This window comes from Somniosus microcephalus, chromosome 24, assembly GCF_052327205.1.
Source record: "Somniosus microcephalus isolate GS21.2 chromosome 24, FLI_Smic_1.0, whole genome shotgun sequence".
NCBI classification, from domain to species: domain Eukaryota; kingdom Metazoa; phylum Chordata; class Chondrichthyes; order Squaliformes; family Somniosidae; genus Somniosus; species Somniosus microcephalus.
In genome coordinates, this window is record NC_141010.1 from 12,543,288 (window position 1) to 12,567,066 (window position 23,779).

The 23,779-nt window shown below is 46.6% G+C and overlaps 1 protein-coding gene across 2 annotated transcripts in view; it reads left to right on the top strand.

Moving 5' to 3' along the window:
- Positions 1–23,779, top strand: part of scn4ab (sodium channel, voltage-gated, type IV, alpha, b) — a 232,152-nt gene that overhangs the window by 158,420 nt on the left and 49,953 nt on the right. For both annotated transcript variants that reach the window (XM_085966222.1, XM_085966221.1), the window contains 4 exons: positions 6,387–6,827; positions 8,951–8,992; positions 10,530–10,653; positions 19,892–20,046. In XM_085966222.1, coding sequence (XP_085822348.1) covers positions 6,387–6,827; positions 8,951–8,992; positions 10,530–10,653; positions 19,892–20,046 — 762 coding nt within the window. The remainder of the gene's footprint in view (positions 1–6,386; positions 6,828–8,950; positions 8,993–10,529; positions 10,654–19,891; positions 20,047–23,779) is intronic.

Consider the following 23,779-nt stretch of genomic DNA (forward strand, 5'->3'; position numbering starts at 1 on the left):
GCTGCAGGTCAGGTCGGCTCCGCGATGACAGACACGCCTGTGGGAAAGGTGCGTGGGAGTGAGATGACAGCAAGTTCCCGACCCGCTGTCAAACATAACTTTCCCACCTGACCCGCCACCAATCTCGCCCGCTACCAGCCCGGAAAATTCAGCCCTTTGTATCTGTCTTCACGGTAGAAGACACAAGAAACATTCCAGAAATAGTGGGTAACACAAGAGTCTTGCAAGAATGAGGGACTTTAAGAAATTAGTATTATCAAAAAAATAGTACTGGAGAAGTTAATGGGGCTAAAAAATTGACAAATCCCTTGGACCTGATGGCCTACATTCTAGGGTTTTAAAAGAGGTGGCTACAGAGATATGAATGTATTGGTTTTGATACTCCAGAATTCCCTTGATTCTAGAGCGGTCCCTGTGGATTGGATGGTAGCAAATGTAACCCCACTATTCAAGAAAGGAGGGAAAGAGAAAACAGGGAACTATAGATCAGTTAGCCTGACATCAGTAGTTGGGAATATGCTAGAATTTATTATTAGGGACATGGTAACAGGGCATTTAGAAAATCATATTGGCCCGTAATTTCCGATCGGAGGCTTCCTGCGTGCGGATGCCAGCTATCGGAAAAAAATCTATGAACTTACCTGAGGGCTCCCGCGGACCGGACACTTCCACTCCTGGGCCTCTCCACAGTCGAAATGCACAGGGCCCACGTATCCCGGGGGCGCAGGCGGTTCACAAGCGTCCTGGGATCACGTGGGCCAGGCCAGCCAATAGGAGAAGGGAATCTCCCTTCATACTTTCGACAGATAGACCTGTCAAATATATGAATGGCGATCACCCCAAAAACACATCAAAACATTAAATACATTTTTTAAAAACCATCACGTTTTTAAAATGAGTTAAAATTACATTAAATTTAATATTTTAAACAAAAATTTCTAAGGGTTTTCAGCGGGCGGAGGTTCTGCAGAAAGCGGAACTCTCCCCCCCCCCCCCCCCCCCCGCAGAGGCCCTTCTCCAGGGCAGGCGTCCGATCTGTCAAGAGGATTCTTGACAGATCGGAAATGCCGGTTTTCAGTGCATGCACTTCGCGTACCTGAAACCGGCATTTCCGATGTCCCTACGGGTGTGTACACAGCCCGTACCCACCCGTAGGCATTGGAAAATACGGGCCAATATGATTGGGCAGATTCAACATGGATTTATGAAAGGGAAATCGTGTTTGACAAATCTGTCAGAGTTTTTTGAGGTTGTAACTAGCAGGGTAGATAAGGGGAACCAGTGGATATATTGTATTTGGATTTTCAAAAATCAATCAATAAGGTGCCACACAAGATTAGGGCTCATGGGATTGGGGGTAATATCTTAGCATGGCTTGAGGATTGGTTAACAGACAGAAAACAAAGAGTAGGAATAAAAGGGTAATTTTCGGGTTGGCAGGCAGTAACTAGTGGGGGTACCGAATGATCAGTGCCTGGGCCTCAGCTATTTACAATCTACATCGATGACTCAGATGAGGGGACCGAGTATAATGTATCCACATTTGCTGACGATACAAAGTTAGGTGGGAATATAAGCTGTGAGGAGGACACAAAGAGGCTGCAAAGGGATATAGACAGGTTAAGTGTGTGGGTATGATCATGGCAGATGGAGTATAGTGTGGGGAAGTGTGAAGTTATCCACTTTGGTAGGAAAAATAATAAAGCAGAGTATTTTTTAAATGGTGAGAGATTGCGAAATGTTGGTGTTCAGAGGAACCTGGGTGTTCTTGTATACGAATCGTTGAAAGTTAACATGCAGGTACAGCAAGCAATTAGGAAAGCAAATGGTATGTTAGCCTTTATTACAAGAGGATTTGAGTATAAGAGTAAAGAAGTCTTACTACAATTATATAGGGCCTTGGTGAGACCACACCTGGAGTATTGTGTACAGTTTTGGTCTTCTTACCTAAGGAAAGATACACTTGCCTTAGAGGGAGTGCAACAAAGGTTCACTACAGGGTGGGCTGTATAACGGCTCATCGATTTGCTACCACCCATTTTGCACTCCCACCAAAGTTGAATTTCACCCCCTTCAAATTCAGGACATTCAGGACTCCTGGTAGATAGAGGAAATTCTCATCCCATCATCAACTGTAAGGGGGAAAAATTCAGTTGTTTGCGCCTCCCGTTAGCGATTTAAGAGGGCGCTAATGGGGCACAAAGCAACTAGCAACCGTGCGCGGCGATGTTTGCGCCGCTCACGAAATTAACTAGGCATTTTGCGGCGGCACTAAACACTACCGCCACGATCTCCTGCACCGGCAGATCGTGACGTCAATCGAGTGCGCAACGCCCCGGTAGCACCTGGGACCGGATATTGAGTGGCGACCCCTGCCTTACCGCCTGCCGCTAACAACGATAGGTTGAGAGGAGCGTTTTGCAGTCAGAAAGGGACTGGGGGAGCGCTATTTAAAGGCGACCGCTTCCTGCCTTTTGTTGTTGGTGACATTTTTGCACCACACATTCTGAGAGAGAGAGAGAGAGACTTCTGGAGAGATTCAACGCTGTGTGAAGGAGTTTTGAGTACTGAGCAACACTTTGCAGGTTCATTTTGATTTGCCCTTCCTTGCTTCACCAGCGCTCTGAGGTAGCGCCTCGCTCCTCGGCCTTTGCGCCTTAAGACAGGTGTGAAGCGCCTGATTTAGCGCTCCAATCACCTCCAGGGGCGATAAAAGCCAAGTTTGCCATCAGAGGCGATAATTAGCGCCAGGCGCTAAACTTTGCACACGGCCGATAATGGCGCCCCAAATGGGGCGACACTGAATTTTTCCGTCCTGAGCAAGCTCAACTCAGATCCTGGTGGGCATCGGTCTGCTTCCACAATACTACCTCTAATCTGGTCACTAAATTGGCAATCTCATTCAGAGAAACGTGAAGAAAACGGGTTTGGAAACTGAAAAAAAAATCACGTTGATGTAGGGGGTGTTCTTTCGAGCCAAGACACATTTATGGGGCTTAATAGATTGAGTGTAACATCTTGCTATGCTGAACCTGCCTTAAGCACGCTCGTTGGTAATCTTAGAGGGATAATTTTCTGACTCGTGCAGAGTGTGCCTGAATTTCTGATACGCAGTCCTGGCTGTTGAGGCTCCTTGTCAGCGGAATGAAGTCGGAAAATTACCCGCTGGGTACAAAAAGTAGGAAACGCTCACCTTGACGAACACAAAATCCACCCGAAAAATAACAGGAGATGAATTGTAAATGTGAGAAATATATTTTTTATAAGATGAACTAATAGCTGAAAATAAAATCAGCCCAGGAGTTCGGTTTAGTCAAAATCCAGCTAAGCCCCATGAAACCCAAACCTTCCCTAGCCCAGTAAAAGTGCGAGTTACTCTCCCAGCTCAGTGCCAGCATGAGAATGTGGCTCCGCGCCAGGTGATGTTGCTGTCTAGAGTTCCCCCCCCCCCACCCCCCACCCTGTTCTCATTGGGAAAACATTTGAATCTCTCTCTTTCCAAGCTTGAACCGAGGAATGCTTTCTTATGGGGGTTTTTCTTTTCCCGGACTCCCACACACCAGGCATGTTCAGGGAAGGGAGCAGAAGAGTTTGACGTGGTAATTACGCTCTGATGAAGGCACGGTGCAGTGCCATATTTGCCAGGGTCTAGGAATTTGTCCTTCATGTGTAGCCATTTGGCAGTGGGGTTAGAAGAGCTTACATGTTCCAATTTAGTTCTGATGATGCATTTCACACTAAACACGGGATATAAAGGACACGGCTGATACCAAGTGTAATATTGTGATTCTTGTTGAAAAATCTGGTGTCTTAAATGCGAGAGCTACGTGTAGCTGGTCTGGCGCTGTGGCTAAACATAAATGTTTACGGATATGATGCAAGGGATTTATTTAAGGCTTGTATCTGACTCATATAATATGAGCCAGAGAGCTGCATACTGTTGGGTAACTGTAAATACCGTTCTCCGATTCACCTCAGCTTCAGAAACACAGAAATGAATGTCAAATAAATTAGCAACAGATCACCTGCTATTGCACCCAAATATGGATCGCGTGTGAGAGTTTCCTCAGGTGCGATGCTGGTTTAGATTCTGCGCGATGAGTGACTGATGCGTGGCAATTATTACCAGAGGTGAAGGAAATGCATAAGCCTACGTCTCTGGTTCCATTCAGATTCCATAAGAGTCAGCAGGAATTGAATCAAGCCCTTGGAATGCCATTTGCTCGGCAGGGTTAGAGAGGGTACTCTCTGGGGAATAGTCTTCTCTATCAATCAGTTTTTTCGTACTCAACATACCAGTGCAGGCTAAGTAGGAATATCTAGTGCCATTTAGTTTTCCCCCCATGCCACACTTGTTTTCAGTTGGCACATGTGCTGTATTTGAAAACTTAGGATGCTTATCCATTGTGCTGGGAAATTGGAGAATCTCAGAATACCCATCAGGAAAGGATGAACAGGCTGGGTCTCTTTTCTCTTGAAAAGAGAAGGCTGAGGGGGTGATCTAATAGAGGTCTTTAAAAATTATGAAAGGTTTTGATAGAGTGGATACAGAGAGAGTGTTTCCATTTGTGGGGAAGAGCAAAACTAGAGGCCATGAATATAAGATAGTCACCAAAAATCCAATAGGGAATTCAGGAGAAACTTCTTTACCCAAAGAGTGGTGAGAATGTGGAACTCGCTACCACAGGGAGTGGTTGAGGCGAATAGTATAGATGCATTTAAGGGGAGGCTGGATAAGCATATGAGGGAAAAGGGAACAGAGGGTTCTGCTGATAGAGTTAGATGAGGAAAGACGGGAGGAGGCTCGAGTGGAGCATAAACGCCGCATGGACTGGTTGGGCCGAATGGCCTATTTCTGTGCTGTATATCCCATGTAATCCTATGTAAGAATACATCCTTGTAATATTAACAGTAACATTACAACAGTAAGTCACACCTGAGTGTAGATGGTGCCGTTCACAACAAGTGTTTGTGCAAAATCCATATACTGTACATAGGACACAGTAAAAGTGCAAATTACTCATCACTGACCAGTGTAACCTTAAATTACTAGCATGAATATACTTAAAAGTACTTTATTTTTTAGAAAGTGTAGGATAGATTTTAATTCTCAGGTGCCCAATCGTGCTGGCGGGAGGTCCAGCCTATCCTGAGGACTCCAGGCCTCATTACAGTGCTGCCGGCGAGCTGTGCACTCTCAGCGCCATCCTGCGCCAAGCCGGCATAATACCGGGTGACCCATGGTGCCAACCCAACCGGGGAAGGGTGCGGGGTGGAACACTGGTTGGGTGGGACCAGGACAGTGGCGGCCCACCTTATTCTTATGGAGCCCAGAGGAGCATTCCTGGTCGCACAAAAATAATTGTTCACTTACCTTTTTGGTGCCTTTTCCTCTTCACCACCCGGTGTAGCAGGACCTACACCAGTTGTCCCTTGATACTACATCGAGGTCTTAAGTATGTCATAGGACCCCGATTTGCATAGAGAAATGAGGCTCCCACCCAATTCGGGCACATGCCGAGGCCACCAGGCTCCAGTTAATACGGCAGTAAGTTCGCCACAGCTCTTTTAACTAAACTACTGCCCTGTTTTGATCAGCCATGATCTCATTAAATGGCGGAACAGGCTCGAGGGGCCGAATGGCCTACTCCTGCTCCTATCTTCTATGTTTCTATGTTTCTATGTTTCCGCCAGGGGGAAGTGAGGTAAAATTGGCCCTAATGTCTCCGTGGACTGGTGAACTTGCGACAGGGCAATAGGTATCACTGGGGTAACCTGCAATTAAAAGAATAGTTATGTGCCCCAGGTTTTGTCTTTGGGGGCCTGTTGGGTGTGTACCACGGAGCCCTGGGAGGCTACATTTAAAGTTTAAACCCCTTATTCCCGTTAATTTGGACGTATCTAAAGTCTCTGATACTGCCTGATCTCAGTGATTTTGTTTTAAGATTTGTTCACCAACAGCGCTAACAACAGCCCTTTCCAAACCACCAAGCCTATCAAATTCAAACAGGACAAACCAGTGCGTAAGAAATATGAGCGCAAAAAGTTCTTCGTTGCCTGAGCTGATAGGGCCAAATGGCTAGAATTCGGGGCCGGGACATTGGTTCGACTCCCCATAAGAAATAGATTCCCTCAAGGGGAAAAAAGTTATTAATCATCCTTATCCATTCCTCGGTACACTAGTGTCAGAGGAGTTGGGAAACATTGCTTGGTTTAGAGAGAAAGTTAGAATAATAATACAGCAAAAATTACTTGGTGATTATAGTTTCAATCCCTAGGATTTTCAATGCAACATAGCAACCATTCTTCCCCCCCCCCCCTTTTCTGTGGGCTGTATATATTCATGATAAGTCTCTGATCACTGATGGCTAAATGTTCGTCCACAGGTGCTCAACCTCTTCCTGGCCTTGCTGTTGAGCTCCTTCAGCGCGGACAACCTCTCTGCGTCCGATGACGACACTGAAATGAACAACCTGCAAATTGCACTCAGCAGGATCACCAGGGCCATAGACTTCGTGAAAGGTTTTGTTCTCGGCATCATTCGACGGAATAAAAATGGTCAGGAAGAGAAACAACTGGATGACTTGTCTCCCTCAAAAACCGGGGCCCTTGATTTCAACCACGCAGACGCAGAGACTGGAAAAGAAGGGAGTTCTAAACTTGACGGGGTCGGCACGAAAAAAGGGAAATACCTTCCAGATAAAGGAGACCACGTGGGCCTCTTGGCAAATGCTCACTTGACCGTTCATGTTCCTATCGCTGAGGGCGAATCTGATGTTGAAGAGGATGATCAAAGCTCTGAAGCAGACATTGAGGATGTCAACCTGGTGAGAAGCACGGTTAGAGATTTGTGTATCTCGTCCTCTTTTGCTTAAATACTCCTAAATTTGTTCATTAAATATTGAGCACAATGCAGCATTAAGTTAACAGTTGAGCAAAATATAAACAGAGATAGTTTTTCTCTCTCTGTTGTGTTCTGACGCATGTGCCTCGATTTTAATTGGGGAGGTGGGGTGGGGGGGTGGGGGGCTGGGGCCGGGGTCTTGGGGGATGGGGGTGGGGGGTGGGGGAGGGAGTGGGGGTGCGGGGAGGTGGGGACTGGGGGGATGGGAGGTGGCGCATTTGGAATGGGTGGGTGTACGGGTGGGAGCTCAGCGTGACGCCCGGCACATTTAAATAACACAGGACAGGCTCCCTCCCGAAGCGGCAGGACTGATGGGAGTAGACCCCGGGTTGGGAGTCTTAAGACGCCAGGGACCCCAGGGAACGGTCCTCGGCATAAATTCAGTGCTGGGCAAGGGCTTTGGCAACCGATGCCAGCGTGGAAAGCGCAGGGGCGAGGCCAGGCCAGGCTGGGGGGGGGCCCAAGAACTCTTTGCAGGGGGCCTGGGGCTCCTCCTGGCCCACAAAGATTTCGCCACCAAGTTTCTTTTTTTTAAAACTTGCCTCGGCCTCTTTTGGCCAGTCGGTGCCTCCCACTGTGGTTCGTCTGTTGGGATTGACACCCTGACTTGATGTCAAAATCACAGTGGGGCACCAATGATGTAACCGGGCGTGCGATGTTTGAATGTAACGTAGGCCGCCGCCTGTCTGCCTGTGCCGGCAAAGCTGAAATGGCGTCGGGCAGGAACGTAGGGACCTCAGGCTGGTAAGTGGACGCGGCCTAATCTTAACCCCTCCCATGCACCAGTCTCGCTGAGCAAGGGGGGTTATAATTGAGGCCACTGGTTGTGCTTTCTGAATCATATATTGGAATCATCCATCATAGTAACGGTCACTTAGATATTATCAGTAACTGCATGGCCTAAAATTAATAGGTTGATGCGTGACCTTGTATGAAGCCAATAGGTCAACATTGGTCAGGTGATAACACCTGACCTTGCAAGAAACTAATTGGTCCAAATAATTCTGTCTGTACTCTTGAAGAATGATTAAAATGACACCTTGCATTATTGGCCTGTCTAATTCAGTGACCAAAATATTTATTTAGAGGTAATTGAAATATAATGTAATGTAGTTTTAACATTTTAATGTTTTTGCCTAAATTTGAAAGATTGGGTAGTAACAGTGTGTGGGAACTTGCTCCTATTCCTTTGATCTGTTAAGATGTGAAAATAAGCTAGCAAGAAAAACAGAATCTTATCCTATTATTTAGTTTACAGATTTTAACACTGAATGGCAAGTAACATTTTGATTCAATATTAGCAAACTGTTGCTTCAATCAAAACAAGACAACATTCTGCTGGTGTGGGTTCTCTATATCTCCTCTAATTCTGCCCTCTTGAGCATCCCTGATTATAATCGCTCAACCATTGGTGGCCGTGCCTTCTGTTGCCGAGGCCCTAAGCTCTGGAATTCCCTCCCTAAACCTCTCCGCCTCCCAACCTCTCTTTCCTCCTTTAAGACGCTCCTTAAAACCTACCTCTTTGACCAAGCTTTTGGTCACCTGCCCTAATTTATCCTTATGTGGTTCGGTGTCAAATTTTTTGCCTTATAATACTCCTGTGCCGCGCCTTGGGACGTTTTACTACGTTAAAGGTGCTATACAAATACAAGTTGTTGTTGTTGTTGTTGTTGTTCCCACTCTCAGCTGTGGCACTGAGGAGGGACAAGGGACAGAATCCGAGCGCTTCACAACAGACATAGAGCAAAGCAAATTGGAGAGCCACTCTGGGCCAGTCTTGCAGATCTCAGTTTGAGAGCAGCACCAGTTGAGGCCCTGGGTCAGCTCTTTAATCTATCCTCTCGGCTGGAGTAAAGAAAGGAAGTAAGGAATAACATCAAAAGAACTGAACTACCATTGGCAGATATGACTGCAAGCCGAAGGATTGATTCTCTTTACAAATACCATTGTGCTAGGATCAATATGAGGCAGAAAGGACAATGTCTAAATATGCCAACTTTCAGTTTGGTAACTCGGCTGAAAAAATATTTTCATGTTTTTCCTCAGGATCAAGATCTATTGCCGAAGAAAGATGAAGATCTCAAACCTGTAAGTTTTTTTTATAGGCGTACAATATTTGCTGAGGTGATTTATTTGCTGGTAGTTGGGATTTCTTTCCTACTGAGGACCTGCATTTATATAGATCCTTATCACCTCGCAAAGTACTTCCCACACACACAGTTACTTTGATGTGCAGTGACTGTTGTTATATAGGCAAATATGATGGGCTTTTTCTACAAAGCAATGTGCTGATGTTGCCTCAGGGAGGATTGTTACCCAGGACAACTTGGGACTTATTTGCACACATAACAACGCTGATTCCATTTCAAAAGTATGTCATTGGCTGTGAACTTTGTTGCGATGTCTTGCGGACATGAATCTTTCCTTAATAATGGGACATTTAACAACCACTTGAAGGGAATGATGGGGCCTGGCCTCAGTTTAATGACTCAACCAAAGAATGGCTCCTCCAACAGTGCAGCAGTCCTTCAGTTCTATAATGTCGATTAGATACTCACGTGCTGAAGTGGGACTCGCACGGACACTCTTCTGACCCCGAGGTGAGAGTGGTAGCAACTGTGCCCAGCTAACTCTTGGCACATCAAACCCTGTTTACCACAATCAATTCATGAGTCATCAAGATGCTGACACTGTGCCCATCTACTACAGTGCTTTTCAAACGGTTCTGGGCAGGGGAAACTTCTCGCAGATATTTGCGCATCGCAGCGTGCCACTGCAGACATCGGCACACTACCAGACACTGCCTGTCCATCCTTTTGAAAGACCGTGTTGCCTACCAATGGAAAGTAGTGCCAATATTTGCAGAAAACTATAGGGGTGCAATTGGTCTTGGGTGGTAGGGTAAAATGGGCAATAGCAAATCAGCAGCCCATTTTACACCACGCCTGATATTCCTTTCCATTTATTTATCATTATATACAGCAACAAAAATAATAGGCTGGCTTTTTTCCAGTTCTGACCATAGGTCATCGACCTGAAACGTTAACTCTGTTTCTCTCTTCACAGATGCTGCCTGACCTGCTGAGTATCTCCAGCATTTTCTGTTTTTATTTCAGATTTCCAGCATCTGCAGTATTTTCTTTTTGTAAAAATAATAGGCTAGTAGGTCAGAAGATATAGAAAAAAGTATAGCATGCCCAATTCTTAATGTGTCCTGCCCAAATGGATAGAAATCTGATGACCTCACGGACCATCTGGGATTCCTTCACAGACCCCCTACGGCTCCCACCTTGAACACTGGTACTGTTATTGCAATGCATGTTATCATTCTTTATATCACATGGAGCAAAGATAAAATGATAGAATCCACACACAAGGGGTGGAACCAATTGGCCAGCAGTGCTTAATTACATTGAGAAACTAATGTAGTTGCAGAAAGTAAGAGTTGAGAATATGTTACAGGACTGCCAACAAATCTTGGAGTTCAGCTGACAATAAGCTTCTAGAGTGGCCTTTTTGTTGTTTATCATGTCACATGAACACCCTCGATTGTACTACAAGAATTTTATTGCTGCATATCTCTATTTTGATATTAAATATCCACTGCTATTTGATTCCTGTACAGAAAAAAATGAATATCGATTCTTCCCAGTGCAGTACTGTAGATCTGAAAGTTCAAGAGGACGATCTAGAGGAGGCTGAAGAAGAAAATCCTGAGACTGATGGACCAGAACAGTGTTTAACGGAAGGTAAAAACACTGAACAGAGGTGGGAAAGAGGGAAGGAAAGGGGAAAATGTAGGAGACATGTGGTCCACCATACTGAGTTCCAACATGCTGTGCCATGGAGTAGCAGGTTTGCCACTTGCACTCTCCATTTTCCACACAATGTGTTCCCATTCTCAGTGTAACACCAAGATGAATTCGCAAGAAAAGAACAGGCACTTCTCTACAAACTCAGCTCTTGTAGTCTCTCATTGTAGCAAATCGGGTCAGAGGCTTCCCGCAGGTGCAAGCCTCCGACCTGCACTTACCTAGCGCGCCGGCCGTTGTGCTGTGGGCCCGCATGGGATTCCGATCCTGGGCCTCCTCCAACTGCTGGCGCGCAGTGATTGCGTATCCCAGGGGCGCAGTTAGTTCGATGCGTCCCCTGGGATCACGTGGGCCATGGAGAGCCAATGGTAGCAGGGAATGCTTCATTCATAAGTTTTACAGGAAGAGCTGGCAAACCTATAAATACTATAAGCCCCAAAACATCACTAAAACTTCAAATAATTTTTTTTTTTTAATCACATTTTTAAAATAACTATAAATTATATAAAATAACTATTTTAAACAATAATTTAAATTTTTGAAAAAATTAATTACATTTTCTAATGGGGCTAAAAATAAACTTACCTTTAAAGTATTTAAAAATAATAAACCTGTGTGAAAAAATGTTTTAATTTTAATTAATTCACCACTTACCTTGTTAAAAGCAGGCCTTGCGCCTGCTTTTTATATGTGTAACTCCTGGAGACTTACCCTCTCGGAAAAACCTGGAAAAAAAATGTAAGTTCAATGCGCACGCGTTCCACCTCTGAACCCCTTCTTTCAGGGTAACGGAAGTGCCGGTTTCCCGTGCATGCGCAGTGCATGCACGAAACCGGCACTTCCATTGGGCTTACGGGTGAGTACCCTGTGTGTACTCACCCGTGGAGACCTGAATTTCTGGGCCAATGTCCTTTCTGTAATATGGCGACCAGAACTGTATGCATTACAGATGGGGACGAGCCAATGCCCTGTTTCAGCTCAGTTACACATCCTGTGATTTGTATTCAATTCCATGCACTGTACAACCCAAGATCCTATTTGCCAGACTCTATACTCCTTCAACACTCTGTCCACTAATACCCCCAAATATTTTCCCTGTATCTTGCAGACAAACTTAATTTGGTTTATAGTTCCAGTGTTTATTTTTCTTTCCTAGTCTCACTACTTTGCACTTGTCAACATTGAATTTCTTAGCCCATCTTGTCAGCCTGTATAAGTCTCTCTGCACCTGATCAGCCTGCTCTTGATTGTGTGCAACCGCCCCCCTTTCTCCCTTTTAACAGTTTTGCGTCTATCCCCACTTCCAAATAATTGGCATAAAGCATGAATAGTAGAAGTCCCAGCTGATCCTTGGGGCACCCTGCAGTTTGCTTGGCACTAATCCAACACAGCTCCATGTATGATCACCCTGTGGCTTTGATGCAATCCACTTTAGCGGCCCACCTTTTCTGTACTTTTTTCTTTACCTTGTAGACTAGCAATTGTGCAATTGTACATGAAAAGCCTTGTTGGAGTATAGGTAAACAATATCCATGATAAATTCCCTTTTTCCACAAACTCTGATATCTCCTCAAAGAATTTGAACAGGTTTGTCAAGCAAGATCTTCACCCTCCCCCCCCCCCCCCCCCATAAAACCATGCTAACTTGCTCTGACGATTTCACGCTTCTTCAAGTGTTTTTGCAGTAACCTTTGTCAGCCTTGGCTCTGAGTCAGAAGGTTATGGGTTCAAATCCAACCCAGAGGCTTGAGCATTTGATCAAGCTGACACTTCAGTGCCATATGGAGGTGCCACCTATTGGATGAGACGTTAAGCAAAGGCCCCGTTAGCCATCTCAGGTGGACATAAAATTTCCCATGACACCATCCAGGACAAAGCAGCCCGTTTGATTGGCACCCCATCCACCACCTTAAACATTCACTCCCGCCACTACCAGCGCACCATGGCTGCAGTGTGTACCATCTACAAGATGCACTGCAGCAACTCGCCAAGGCTTCTTCGGCAGCACCTCCCAAACCCGCGACCTCTTCCACCTAGAAGGACAAGGGCAGCAGGCGCATGGGAACACCATCACCCGTAAGTTCCCTCCAAGCCACACACCATCCTGATTTGGAAATATATAGCCGTCCCTTCATCATCACTGGGTCAAAATCCTGGAACTCCCTCCCTAACAGGACTGTGGGAGTACCTTCACCACACGGACTGCAGCGGTTCGAAAAGGCAGCTCACTACTACCTTCTCAAGGGCAACTAGGGAGGGGCAATAACTGCTGGCCTTGCCAGCGACGCCCACATCCCAGGAGTGAATAAAAAAAAACTCTTCAAAGAAGGGCAAGTAGGTTCAGCCGGTGCTCTGACCAACATTTAACCCTCACCCATCACCACTAAAACAGATTATCTGCTCATTTATCTCATTATCTCACTACCACCTTCCTCGACCCCTCCACTGTCTCTAAATTGTCAGACTGCCTCACCGACATCCATTCCTCCAACTAAATATTGGGAAGGCCGAAGCCTTTGTCTTTCGCACCCCCCACCCCAACCACAAACTCCATTCCCTAGCCACCAACTCCATCCTTTCTCCCTGGCAATTGTCTGAGGCTGAACCAGACTTCGCAAACTTGGTGTCATATTTGGCCCCGAGATGAGCTTCCGACCATATTTCTGCGCCATCACTATGACCGCTTATTTCAACCTCCGGAACATCGCCCGACTGCGCCCCTGCCTCAGCTCATCTGCTGCTGAAACCCTCATCCATGCATTTTAAGAACCTAAGAAATGGGAGCAGGAGTCGGCCATTTGGCCCCTCGAGCCTGCTCCGCCATTCAATAAGATCATGGCTGATGATCTACCTCATCTCCACTTTCCTGCACTATCCCCATATCCCTTGATTCCCTTAATATCCAAAAATCTATCGATCTCTGTCTTGAATATTCTCAACAATTGAGTCTCCACAGCCCTCTGGGGTAGAGAATTCCAAAGATTCACCACCCTCTAAGTGAAGAAATTTCTCCTCATCTCAGTCCTAAATGGCCGTCTCCTTATTCTGAGACTGTGACCCCTGGTTCTAAACTCCCCAGCCAGGGGAAACATCCTCCCTGCATCTACCCTGTCAAGCCCTGTAAGAATTTTCAATGAGATCACCTCTCATTCTTCTAAACTCTAGAGAACATAGGCCTAGTCTACTCAATCTCTCCTCATAGGACAATCCCCCCATCCCAGGAATCAGTCTGGTGAACCTTCATTGCACTCCCTCTATGGCAAGTATATCCTTCCTTAGGTAAGGAGACCAAAACTGTACACAATACTCCAGGTGTGGTCTCACCAGGGCCCTATATAATTACAGTAAGATGTCTTTACTCTTATACTCAAATCCTCTTGTAATAAAGGCCAACATACCATTTGCTTTCCTAATTGCTTGCTGTACCTGCATGTTAACTTTCAGCGATTCGTGTACAAGGACACCCAGGTCCCTCTGAACACCAACATTTCCCAATCTCTCACCATTTAAAAAATACTCTGCTTTTCTATTTTTCCTGCCAAAGTGGATAACTTCACACTTCCCCACACACTTGCCATGTTCTTGCCCACTCACTTAACCTGTCTATATCCCCTTGCAGCCTCTTTGCATCCTCCTCACATCTTACATTCCCACATAGCTTTGTATCATCAGCAAACTTGGATATATTACATTTGGTCCCCTCATCCAAATCATTGATATAGATTGTAAATAGCTGAGGCCCAAGCACTGATCCTTGCGGTACCCCATTAGTTACAGCCTGCCAACCCGAAAATGACCCGTTTATTCCTACTCTCTGTTTTCTGTCCAGTAACCAATCCTCAATCCATGCTAGTATATTAGCCCAATCCCATGAGCCCTAATTTTGTTTAATAACCTCTTGTGTGGCACCTTATCGAATGCCTTCTGAAAATCCAAATACACCACATCCACTGGTTCCCACTTATCTATTCTGCTAGTTAAAACCTCAAAAAACAGATTTGTCAAACATGATTTCCCTTTCATAAATCCCGTGTTGACTCGGCCCAATCCTATTATTATTTTCTCAGTGCCCTGTTACCACATCCTTAATAATAGATTCTAGCATGTTCCCTACTACTGATGTCAGGCTAACTGGTCTAAATTTCCCCGTTTTCTTTCTCCCTCCTTTCATAAATGTGGGGTTACATTTGCTATCTTCCAGTCCGTGGGAAGTGTTCCAGAATCTATGGAATTTTGGAAGATGACAACCAATCCATCCACTATCTCTCTAGTCACCTCTTTCAAAACCCTAGGTTTAGGCCATCAGGTCCAAGGGTTGCAGTCCCATTAATTTCTCCAGTACTATTTCCTTACTAATATTAATTTCTTTCAGTTCCTCATTCTGGCAGCACGGTGGCATAATGGTTAGCACTGTTGCCTCACAGCGCCAGGGACCCGGGTTCGAATCTAGCCTCGGGTGACTGTCTGTGTGGAGTTTGCACATTCTCCCTGTGTTTGCGTGGGTTTCCTCCGGGTGCTCCAGTTTCCTCCCACAGTCCAAAGATGTGCGGGTTAGGTTGATTGGCTGTGATAAATTGACTCTTAGTGTGTTAGGGGGATTAAATACATGGGGTTACGGGGATAGGGTGGGATATGTGTCGGTGCAGGCTTGATGGGCCGAAATGGCCTCTATCTGCACTGTGGGGATTCTGTGATTCTGTGATTCTCACTAGACCCTTGGTTCTCCACTATTTCTGGAATGGTTTTTGCGTCTTCTTCCATGAAGACAGACACAAAGGCCGTGAATTTGCAAATGGATGCGGCTTGGGAGCGGGTCAGCTGGTTTCCGGGTTCCAGTCCCGCCCTCAACTGCATCCGGCCCACGGACGTGACTTTACATCGATTGGCCTTGTTATGCCTGCCCTGTGGGCTTGCCGGCCAATTAAGAGGAAGCCAGTCAGATGATGTCATTTGATTGACATGTCATCTGCCGGTTTTCTTAAAGGGACCATGTGCAATTTTTCTTTGACAGCTCATTTTTCAGTGTTTGACAGCATTGAGGTGCTGCAAACACTGACAATGATTGTTCACAGGTGAGCTCTTGCACCCAGGCTCTTCAATGACTCCCTCCATAGGCTAGAAGAGATGGCAGCTGCAGGTGAGGTTACAGAAACGATCTGTCACTGGTGAGAGAGGTTATCCCAATGAGGTGGGACTAGACAGCCAATTCAAAACTTGTTACCTACAGAAAAGTATAAATGCATTAAAAATGATTTTCCCAACATTTTCTTACCTATGAAACTCACCAGTGCACCATTGGATCCTTCACACCACTTCTGCAGCTGTCATCAATGCAGAAACATTACAGCAGACTCACAACATGCCACACTTACCTGGCGTGGTGTCCGGATGGTGGGGAACCCGAGGCAGAAGCGGCAAAATTGAAAAAGAGCCTGTTAACAAGTATCAAGTACCTGTTAACAGCCAGGTAAGTGGCTATAATCCTCTTCCTGCCGCTAGGTGTTGGGTCCATGTGCAAATCGGGGACCCGACACTTGGGAAGATTGATTGGAGGTGGGTTGACAGCGGGTTTACTAGCTGCTGTTAATCTTTGCGATTTTGACACGGTCCCGCCTGCAATCCCGCACTCTGAGGACCGGCAAAATTCCGGCCATTGCATTTGTTTAATTTCTCTGCCATTTCCTTATACCCCATTATAAATTCTCCTGTTTCAGGCTGCAAGGGACCCACACTTAATTTTGCTAATCTTTTTCTTTTTACATACCTATAGAAGCTTTTACAGTCTGTTTTTATGTCTCAAATTTTGTTTTATAACTTTTGTGGGAAGCACCTTGGGATGTTTCACTTCGTTAAAAGCACTATATAAATACAAATTGTTGTCGTTATTGTTTGTGGGATGTTGCTGGGTGCAAATTGGCTGCTCTCTTTCCCTGCATTACAAAAGTGACTACAATTCAAAAGTAATTCCTTGGCTGTGAAGCACATTGGGACATCCTGAGGATGCGTAAGCTGCTAAAGAAATACAAGAGAGTTGAATGCGTGGCTCAAAGAGTGATGTGGGAGACTGGAGTTTCGATACATGTTGCACTGGGACCAGCACTGGGGAAAGAGGGAGCTGTTCCGTTGGGACGGGCTCCACTTAAACTGGGCTGGAACAAGTGTCCTGATAAATCAAATAAATAGGGCTATAGATAGGGCTTTAAACTAAAAAAAAGTCAGTGGGAGGGGAGGGTTCAGCTGAGGGGGAATTTATAAATTTAAAGAGAAAAGGAGGAGTGTAACAATTTGGGTAAAGATAAGCAGAGTGTGACAGGAAGGGACAGAGGGGGAAAATTGGGTGGCGCCCATTTTGGGGCGCTAACATCGCCGGGACACTAATTTTAGCACCCCGAAAAAGTTAACGACCCCACCCGCCGTAAATTCAGTAGTAGCGCCCCAATCAGGAGGTGCCATGCGTGGCAGCACATAGCGCTGCATCATTGCAGACCTCCTCCCTTGATTAATGGGGAGGGGCCTAGCAATGCGCGCACCGGGGCCCTCCCGGACCACCGTGGCGGGGGGGTGCCATGAAAACATCCTGGCACTCAAGAGGAGCGCTGGGCTGAGCGATCACAGCCGGCACCCCGCATACAAAAGCGAAAAGGGGCAGGTGCTGGTAGTCGGCCCAAATAAAAATGGCCGCCCGACATCTGCCCTTTAACCTGCGCCGCCGTTGCTGCCAAACCGCCCCATGATCCTGTCGCACATATCCGGTGATAGGTATGGGGACGCAAGGGGAGTTTGCGGCCAGGGCGCAAGTGGGGCGGTACGCATGGCAATGATGACTTTGCCGACTGCACAGCGGCACGGGGCGCTACCAGATACTGCTGCCGCTAAACCTCCCACTGAATTTCATGGGAGGTCTTAGCAGCACCACACCCGGGTGCTAGGGGGTTTGCGCCCAATTAGCGCCTCCCGGGGGTGCTAACGAGAGGCGCAAAGTAACCCAATTTGTCCCCCCGAGAGTTTAATGTAATAGTGCATCAGTATATAAGGTGAAAGCTATTTACAATCCATATTAATGACTTAGATGAGGGGACCGAGTGCAATGTATCCAAGTCTGCTGATGATACAAAGCTAGGTGGAAAAGTAAGCTGTGAGGAGGATATAATGAATCTGCAAAGGGATATAGATCGGTTAAGTGAATGGGCAAGAAGGTGGCAGATGGAGTATAATGTGGGGAAATGTGAGGTTATTCACTTTGGTAGGAAGAATAGAAAAACACAATGGCCTGTATTTTGAGGCCCCTACGGGTGCGTTCGTGGTGCGTACGCGCCCATAAGGGCTGCACAAGTTTCACACGTGAAGCGCATGCGCGAAAACCCGGAATTTGCGATCTGACAGATCGTAGCCATCCCTGGGAAAAGAGCCTCCGCGGGTGGAGAGTTGGGCTATTTGCTCAACTTCTGCCCAGCGAATGCCTGTGAAATTCTTGCGCCTGCTAAAAGTAACCCTAAGGCCTGCTTTTACCAGGGTAAGAGTTTAAATGAATATAAAAATAATTTTTTTTCTATCATTTAAACATTAAAAAACCTGTACAATAAGGTACAGTTATTTTTAGCCCCTTTAAAACACGTTAATTTATTTTTCAAACAATAAATTTTTTGTTTTAAATGTTTAATTATATTGTATTTTAATTAATTTTAAATATGTAATTTTTTTTAATGTATTTGTTATGTTAATGTGTTTTTTATGTGGACCCCCCCATTCATACTTATGGGGTTGCTGTACATACGGAATCCCCATAAGAATGAATGGGGATTCCCCCTTCTTTCATTGGTTGGGCCAGCACACATGATCCCCAGGGCGCTTGCGAACCGCCTGCGCCCCTGAGATACATGGGCCTTTACGCAGGCCTATGCCTAGAGGCCCAGGAGCGCGAGTCTCCGTGGATCCAGGACCATCAGGAAGGTGCCAAGATTTTTTGCCGTTCGGAGGCCTCCGTCCGCGGTAGAATGGGCCTATACTCTCTGGAATTTAGAAGAATGAGAGGTGATCTCATTGAAACATATAAGATTTTGAGTGGGCTTGACAGGGTAGATGTTACGAGGCTGTTTCCCCTGGCCGGAGAGTCCAGAACTAGGGGTCATAGTCTCAGGATAAGGAATCGGCCATTTAGGACTGAGATGAGGAGAAATTTCTTCACTGAGAGGGTTGTGAATCTTTGGAATTCTCTGCCCCAAAGGCTGAGGTCGACAGATGTTTGAACTCTAAGGGAATCAAGGGATATGGAGATCGGGCGGGAAAGTGGAGTTGAGGTCAAAGATCAGCCATGATCTTATTAAATGGCGGAGCAGGCTCGAGGGGCCGTATGGCCTACTCCTGCTCCTATTTCTTATGTTTTTAAGCTCTTCCTTTCAGGATATCCTCTAACATTTTAGCCACATTTAGGTTCACCAGCTTGTACTTCCGGACTTTTGTTTAAGATAGGTGTTAAATTCTCTTCTCTCCAAAACCTTTGGTACATCTGCCAAATCTGCTGATTCCCGAAACCTCCCAACCAGAATATAACCAATCTTTTGGCCACATTTTTTTGGTGCTCCTGATCTCTCCTCCTTCCTTGGTTTATGAAGTAGAAGTTCATCTTTCGTGATGCCCTGCCAATATTTACTTAAAAAAAAAATTGTCCCTTATACATAATAGCAGATGGTGCTAGGAGGCATTGTAACACCTATTGGACAAACAATGCACTTCCATTACATTAACCTCACCGGTAACGGTTATACAAGTTGAGCGTCCCAAATATGGAGTTCTGGAATCCAGACTCCAGGACAATTGGTGGCAGGGGTCTGGAATCCGTAAAATGTTCCGGAATCTGGACACCCTGAGGGAAGGCTTACCAAAAACCAGAAATATCGCAACCTGGGCCCAGGCATTTCCGGACTCGGCACATGTTTCTGATGTCCAAAGTCCGGAAATATCGCAACCTGGGCTCGGGCGTTTCCGGACTTCAGACATCAGAAACACGTTCCGAAGTCTGGAAAAACCCGAAAACCGGCTCGGCCTCGGTCCCAAGGTTGCCGGATTCAGGACACTCAACCTGTACTAGTGGCCTGGATACAGGAAATATTACATGTCACACCACTGGCAGCAAAAGGCTTGGAATAACCTATTTGAACTGTTGCTGCTTGTACAGGCTGTTTGAGAACCTGTCCCTATCTGGATATCGATATAGAGAGTGACCGGGGCAAGATGTGGTGGACACTGAGGAAAACCTGCTTCAAGATTGTGGAACACAACTGGTTTGAAACATTCATCATCTTTATGATCCTGCTTAGCAGTGGTGCTCTGGTAAGGTTCAACTCCTTCCCTGCAAATTGCTATGCAGTGTTTTAAGAGCTGGATTTAAAAAAAAATTATTCCTGAAATGTGGGCGTCGCTGGTGATGCCAGCATTTATTGCCCCTCACTAATTGCCCTTGAGAAGGTGGTGGTGAGCTGCCTGCTTGAATCGCTGTGGTGAAGGTGCTCCCACAGTGCTGTTAGGGAGGGAGTTCCATTTTTTGACCCAGCGACGATGAAGGATCAGCCGATATATTTCCAAGTCAGGATGGTGTGTGACTTGGAGGGGAACTTGAGAGGTGGTGGTGTTCCCATGCTCCTATCTTCTATGTTTCTATGTATCAAGGCCGCCCCCGTGGTTATTATGGATCAGTTATAAATGGCAGTGTCCGCTTGAATGATGGCAGTAAACTATTTCCACAGCATAAAGAATGGCAGTGGGCAATCAGCCCTAGGGGCATTTTATTGATCTACAGCATTTACTATATTGAGGGTGTACTACCTTTTTTACTCTTGTTGATTCCCGCCCTCCCACACCCAAGGTGTTTTTCTCCTTTCCTGGGTCCCCCTGCCCAAGAGAGCAGACCAGTTGTTTCCCGACGTCTGCCGCTACAGAAATGCCTCAGTGTCTCCCCAGTAGCATAGCTGAGACTATTAACTCAGTGTATGGACAACCACATGACCAAGGCCCTACTATTCTAGGGGCGGGGGAGAAACACTGTGTTGGGCCTCTAAGATCCTGGACCCACACTTGCCAACCTTATATTTCAAAGACACCAGGATCAAAATTACACTCATTAGGCATACTTTCCTGCAACTCAACTATTTTCTAATTTTCCGGGAGCCCCATTCCAACTCTTGGCCCACAAGTTCCCTGGACAGTCGCACATGCACCTCATTAACTCCATTTGTGTTGACATTATTGGTGGGGAAAATGTTATTGCCCGAGTCGCTGCCCCCACCCTTGTTGGTAAATGCCTCAATTGATCTAATGTAACGAGTCCCAGAGTAAGTTTCAGATCACCAAGTATTATTTAATGTGTGAACCATTTTTCTAAGTACTGCTAATCTGGATTACTCATGGTCAGGATTAAAATAATTTAATTTAATTAGTTGTAAGATCTTCCAATTATAACCTATGTGTTCTCAGTTTAATGCTAGCTTTACTGAAGTCACTGTCGTCCACTGCAAAATATCACAGGGGGCAATTTTGCCAGCCCTGGGGAGGTGGGTATGGAGGCGGGACTGCCAGGAAAATGGCAGAATTTGGGGGCGGGTGCCCAATCCGCCTCCAACTCACCTCCATGCCATCTTGCCAGGAGGCGGGTAGCTGACCCGCGCCGGGTTCTGTCTCCTTGGAGGCTGGAAGGGATTAAAGCCTATTGACTGCCTATTAACAGGTAGTTAACAGGCAGAAAATAGGATTATCCCCTTTTTGCCCTCACAAGTGCGGGCTTCCCGAAGGCTCCAAACCCGCCAGCTCAGTGAGGCGAGTACTGGGTCTGCGGGGTCGGTGGGGGGTGCAAAAGTGTGGTGTGAAGGTAAGTGATGGGTGCAAGAGTGGAGAGGTGAGTATTTGAGGTAAGTGCAAAGTGTTAGTAAAAGTGTACTTACCTTTGTTTCTTCCTGCAGGCTTCAGTCGGTGTGTATGCGGAGAGTCTCGGACCTCCGTGTTGCAGATGACAGATGGCCGTTGCATTCTTAGATGCAACAACCATCACATTTCTGTAAAAGAAAGAAGTTTGATGAGGTCTTGAATTCAAGACCTCATCAAACTACAGAGAATGTCACTGTTTGACAGCTTCACAGAGCTGTCAAACGATGACAATTCATCTGTCAAAAATTTTTGACAGATGAAACGTCATACGTTGACGTTCTTTGCAACCAGCTTTCCCTTAATTGGCCTACTAAACCCACTGGGCGAGCTTAACAAGGTCAATCAAGGGAAAATAGCGTGGGTTGGCCAGAAGTTGATGGAGGCGGGACTGAAACCCGACAAGTGGGAGTCCCGCCTCCAAAAGCTCCCCATTGGCAAAATCACTCCCTAACTGTCTGCTCAATCCTTCAAAAAAATGTTTCAAGAATAATTTTTTAAGATGGCTACGACAGCATTTTGGTTTTCGCTCAGCGTGTCTGGTGCTTCATGATCTCCACTACAATGCACCACTTTCCAGTCTTGCCAGTAGCCAAGCAGCCGACTCCCAGGTCTGCCTCTGTCGCTCTTGATTTGGTCACTAAGATTGTAAGACAGTGGCCCAAATCAGTCTCCAACGTTTCCTCATTCCTTCAGAGAAAGTGCCTTCCCTCTGCTTGTCCTTGATACGCTTATCAATTACTTCATAAAAGGTGATGAGTCGAAGAAGAGATGATGAGTCGAAAGAAGAGATGAATAAGGCTTTTATTAGCTAAGAAGAGACCATGCTTCTTCGTGAGTGACTGAACAAGTCTGAACGAAACCCACACAGTGGTGGGTGGAGTCAGCTGAGGCATGCCTCCATACACAGCGCCACCCAGAGGTGGCAATATACAATACAGTGGTTTACCACATTCACCCCTTGTTTAATGTGAAGTCCGGCGGGGTGAAGGGTACTACAAGTTAAGTCTATCAGGAGGCCTTGTCTGACGTCCTGATCGTCGTGGTGGCGGCGGTGGTGTTGCAGCATCCGACGTCGGGTCTGGTGTCTGGGTGGTTGGCGAAGATTCCTGGGGCTTTGGCATGCCGTCTGCAGGGGTTGGGTTGGGAGGGGTGGTGGGGGATAACAGTGGTAAGGGGGATAACGGTGGTAAGGGGGATAACGGTGGTAATTCAGGGGTACCCGAGGGTGCGAGATCTCGTATGGAGACCGTGTCCTCCCGCCCGTCTGGGTATGTCACCCAGGCATACTGGGGGTTGGCGTGTAGGAGGTGCACCCGCTCGACCAGGGGGTCCGTTTTATGCGTCCTCACGTGCCTCCGCAGTAGGACGGGCCCAGGAGAAGTCAACCATGCCGGTAGCGAGGTTCCCGATGTAGACTTCCGGGGGAAAACGAACATTTTCTCATGAGGGGTCGCATTAGTGGCAGTACAAAGCAGTGACCGAATGGAGTGAAGCGCTGCAGGGAGGACCTCCTGCCAGCGGGAGGTCGGAAGGCCCTTAGATTTTAGTGCTAAGAGGACTGCCTTCCAAACCGTCGCGTTCTCCCTTTCCACCTGGCCGTTCCCCCGGGGGTTGTAACTGGTGGTCCTGCTCGTGGCGATACCTCTTGTTAGCAGGTACTGCCGAAGTTCGTCGCTCATGAACGATGAGCCCCTGTCGCTATGTATATAGCTGGGGAACCCGAACAGAGCGAAGATGTCATTCAGACACTTGATGACCGTGGTACTGGTCATGTCTGGGCAAGGGATGGCAAAGGGGAAACGGGAGTACTCATCAACTATGTTGAGGAAGTACACATTGCGGTCAGCGGAGGGGAGGGGCCCTTTAAAATCGACGCTCAGGCGTTCAAAGGGGCGGGTGGCCTTGATCAGGCTTGCTCTGTCCGGCCTATAGAAGTGCGGTTTGCACTCGGCGCAGATTTGGCAGCTCTTGGTCATGGTCCTGACCTCCTCGATGGAGTAGGGCAGGTTACGGGATTTGATAAAATGGAAAAACCTGGTGACCCCCGGGTGGCAGAGGTCATTGTGGAGGGACTGCAGCCTATCACTCTGCGCGTTGGCGCATGTACCACGTGATAGGGCATCTGGGGGCTCATTGAGTTTCCCTG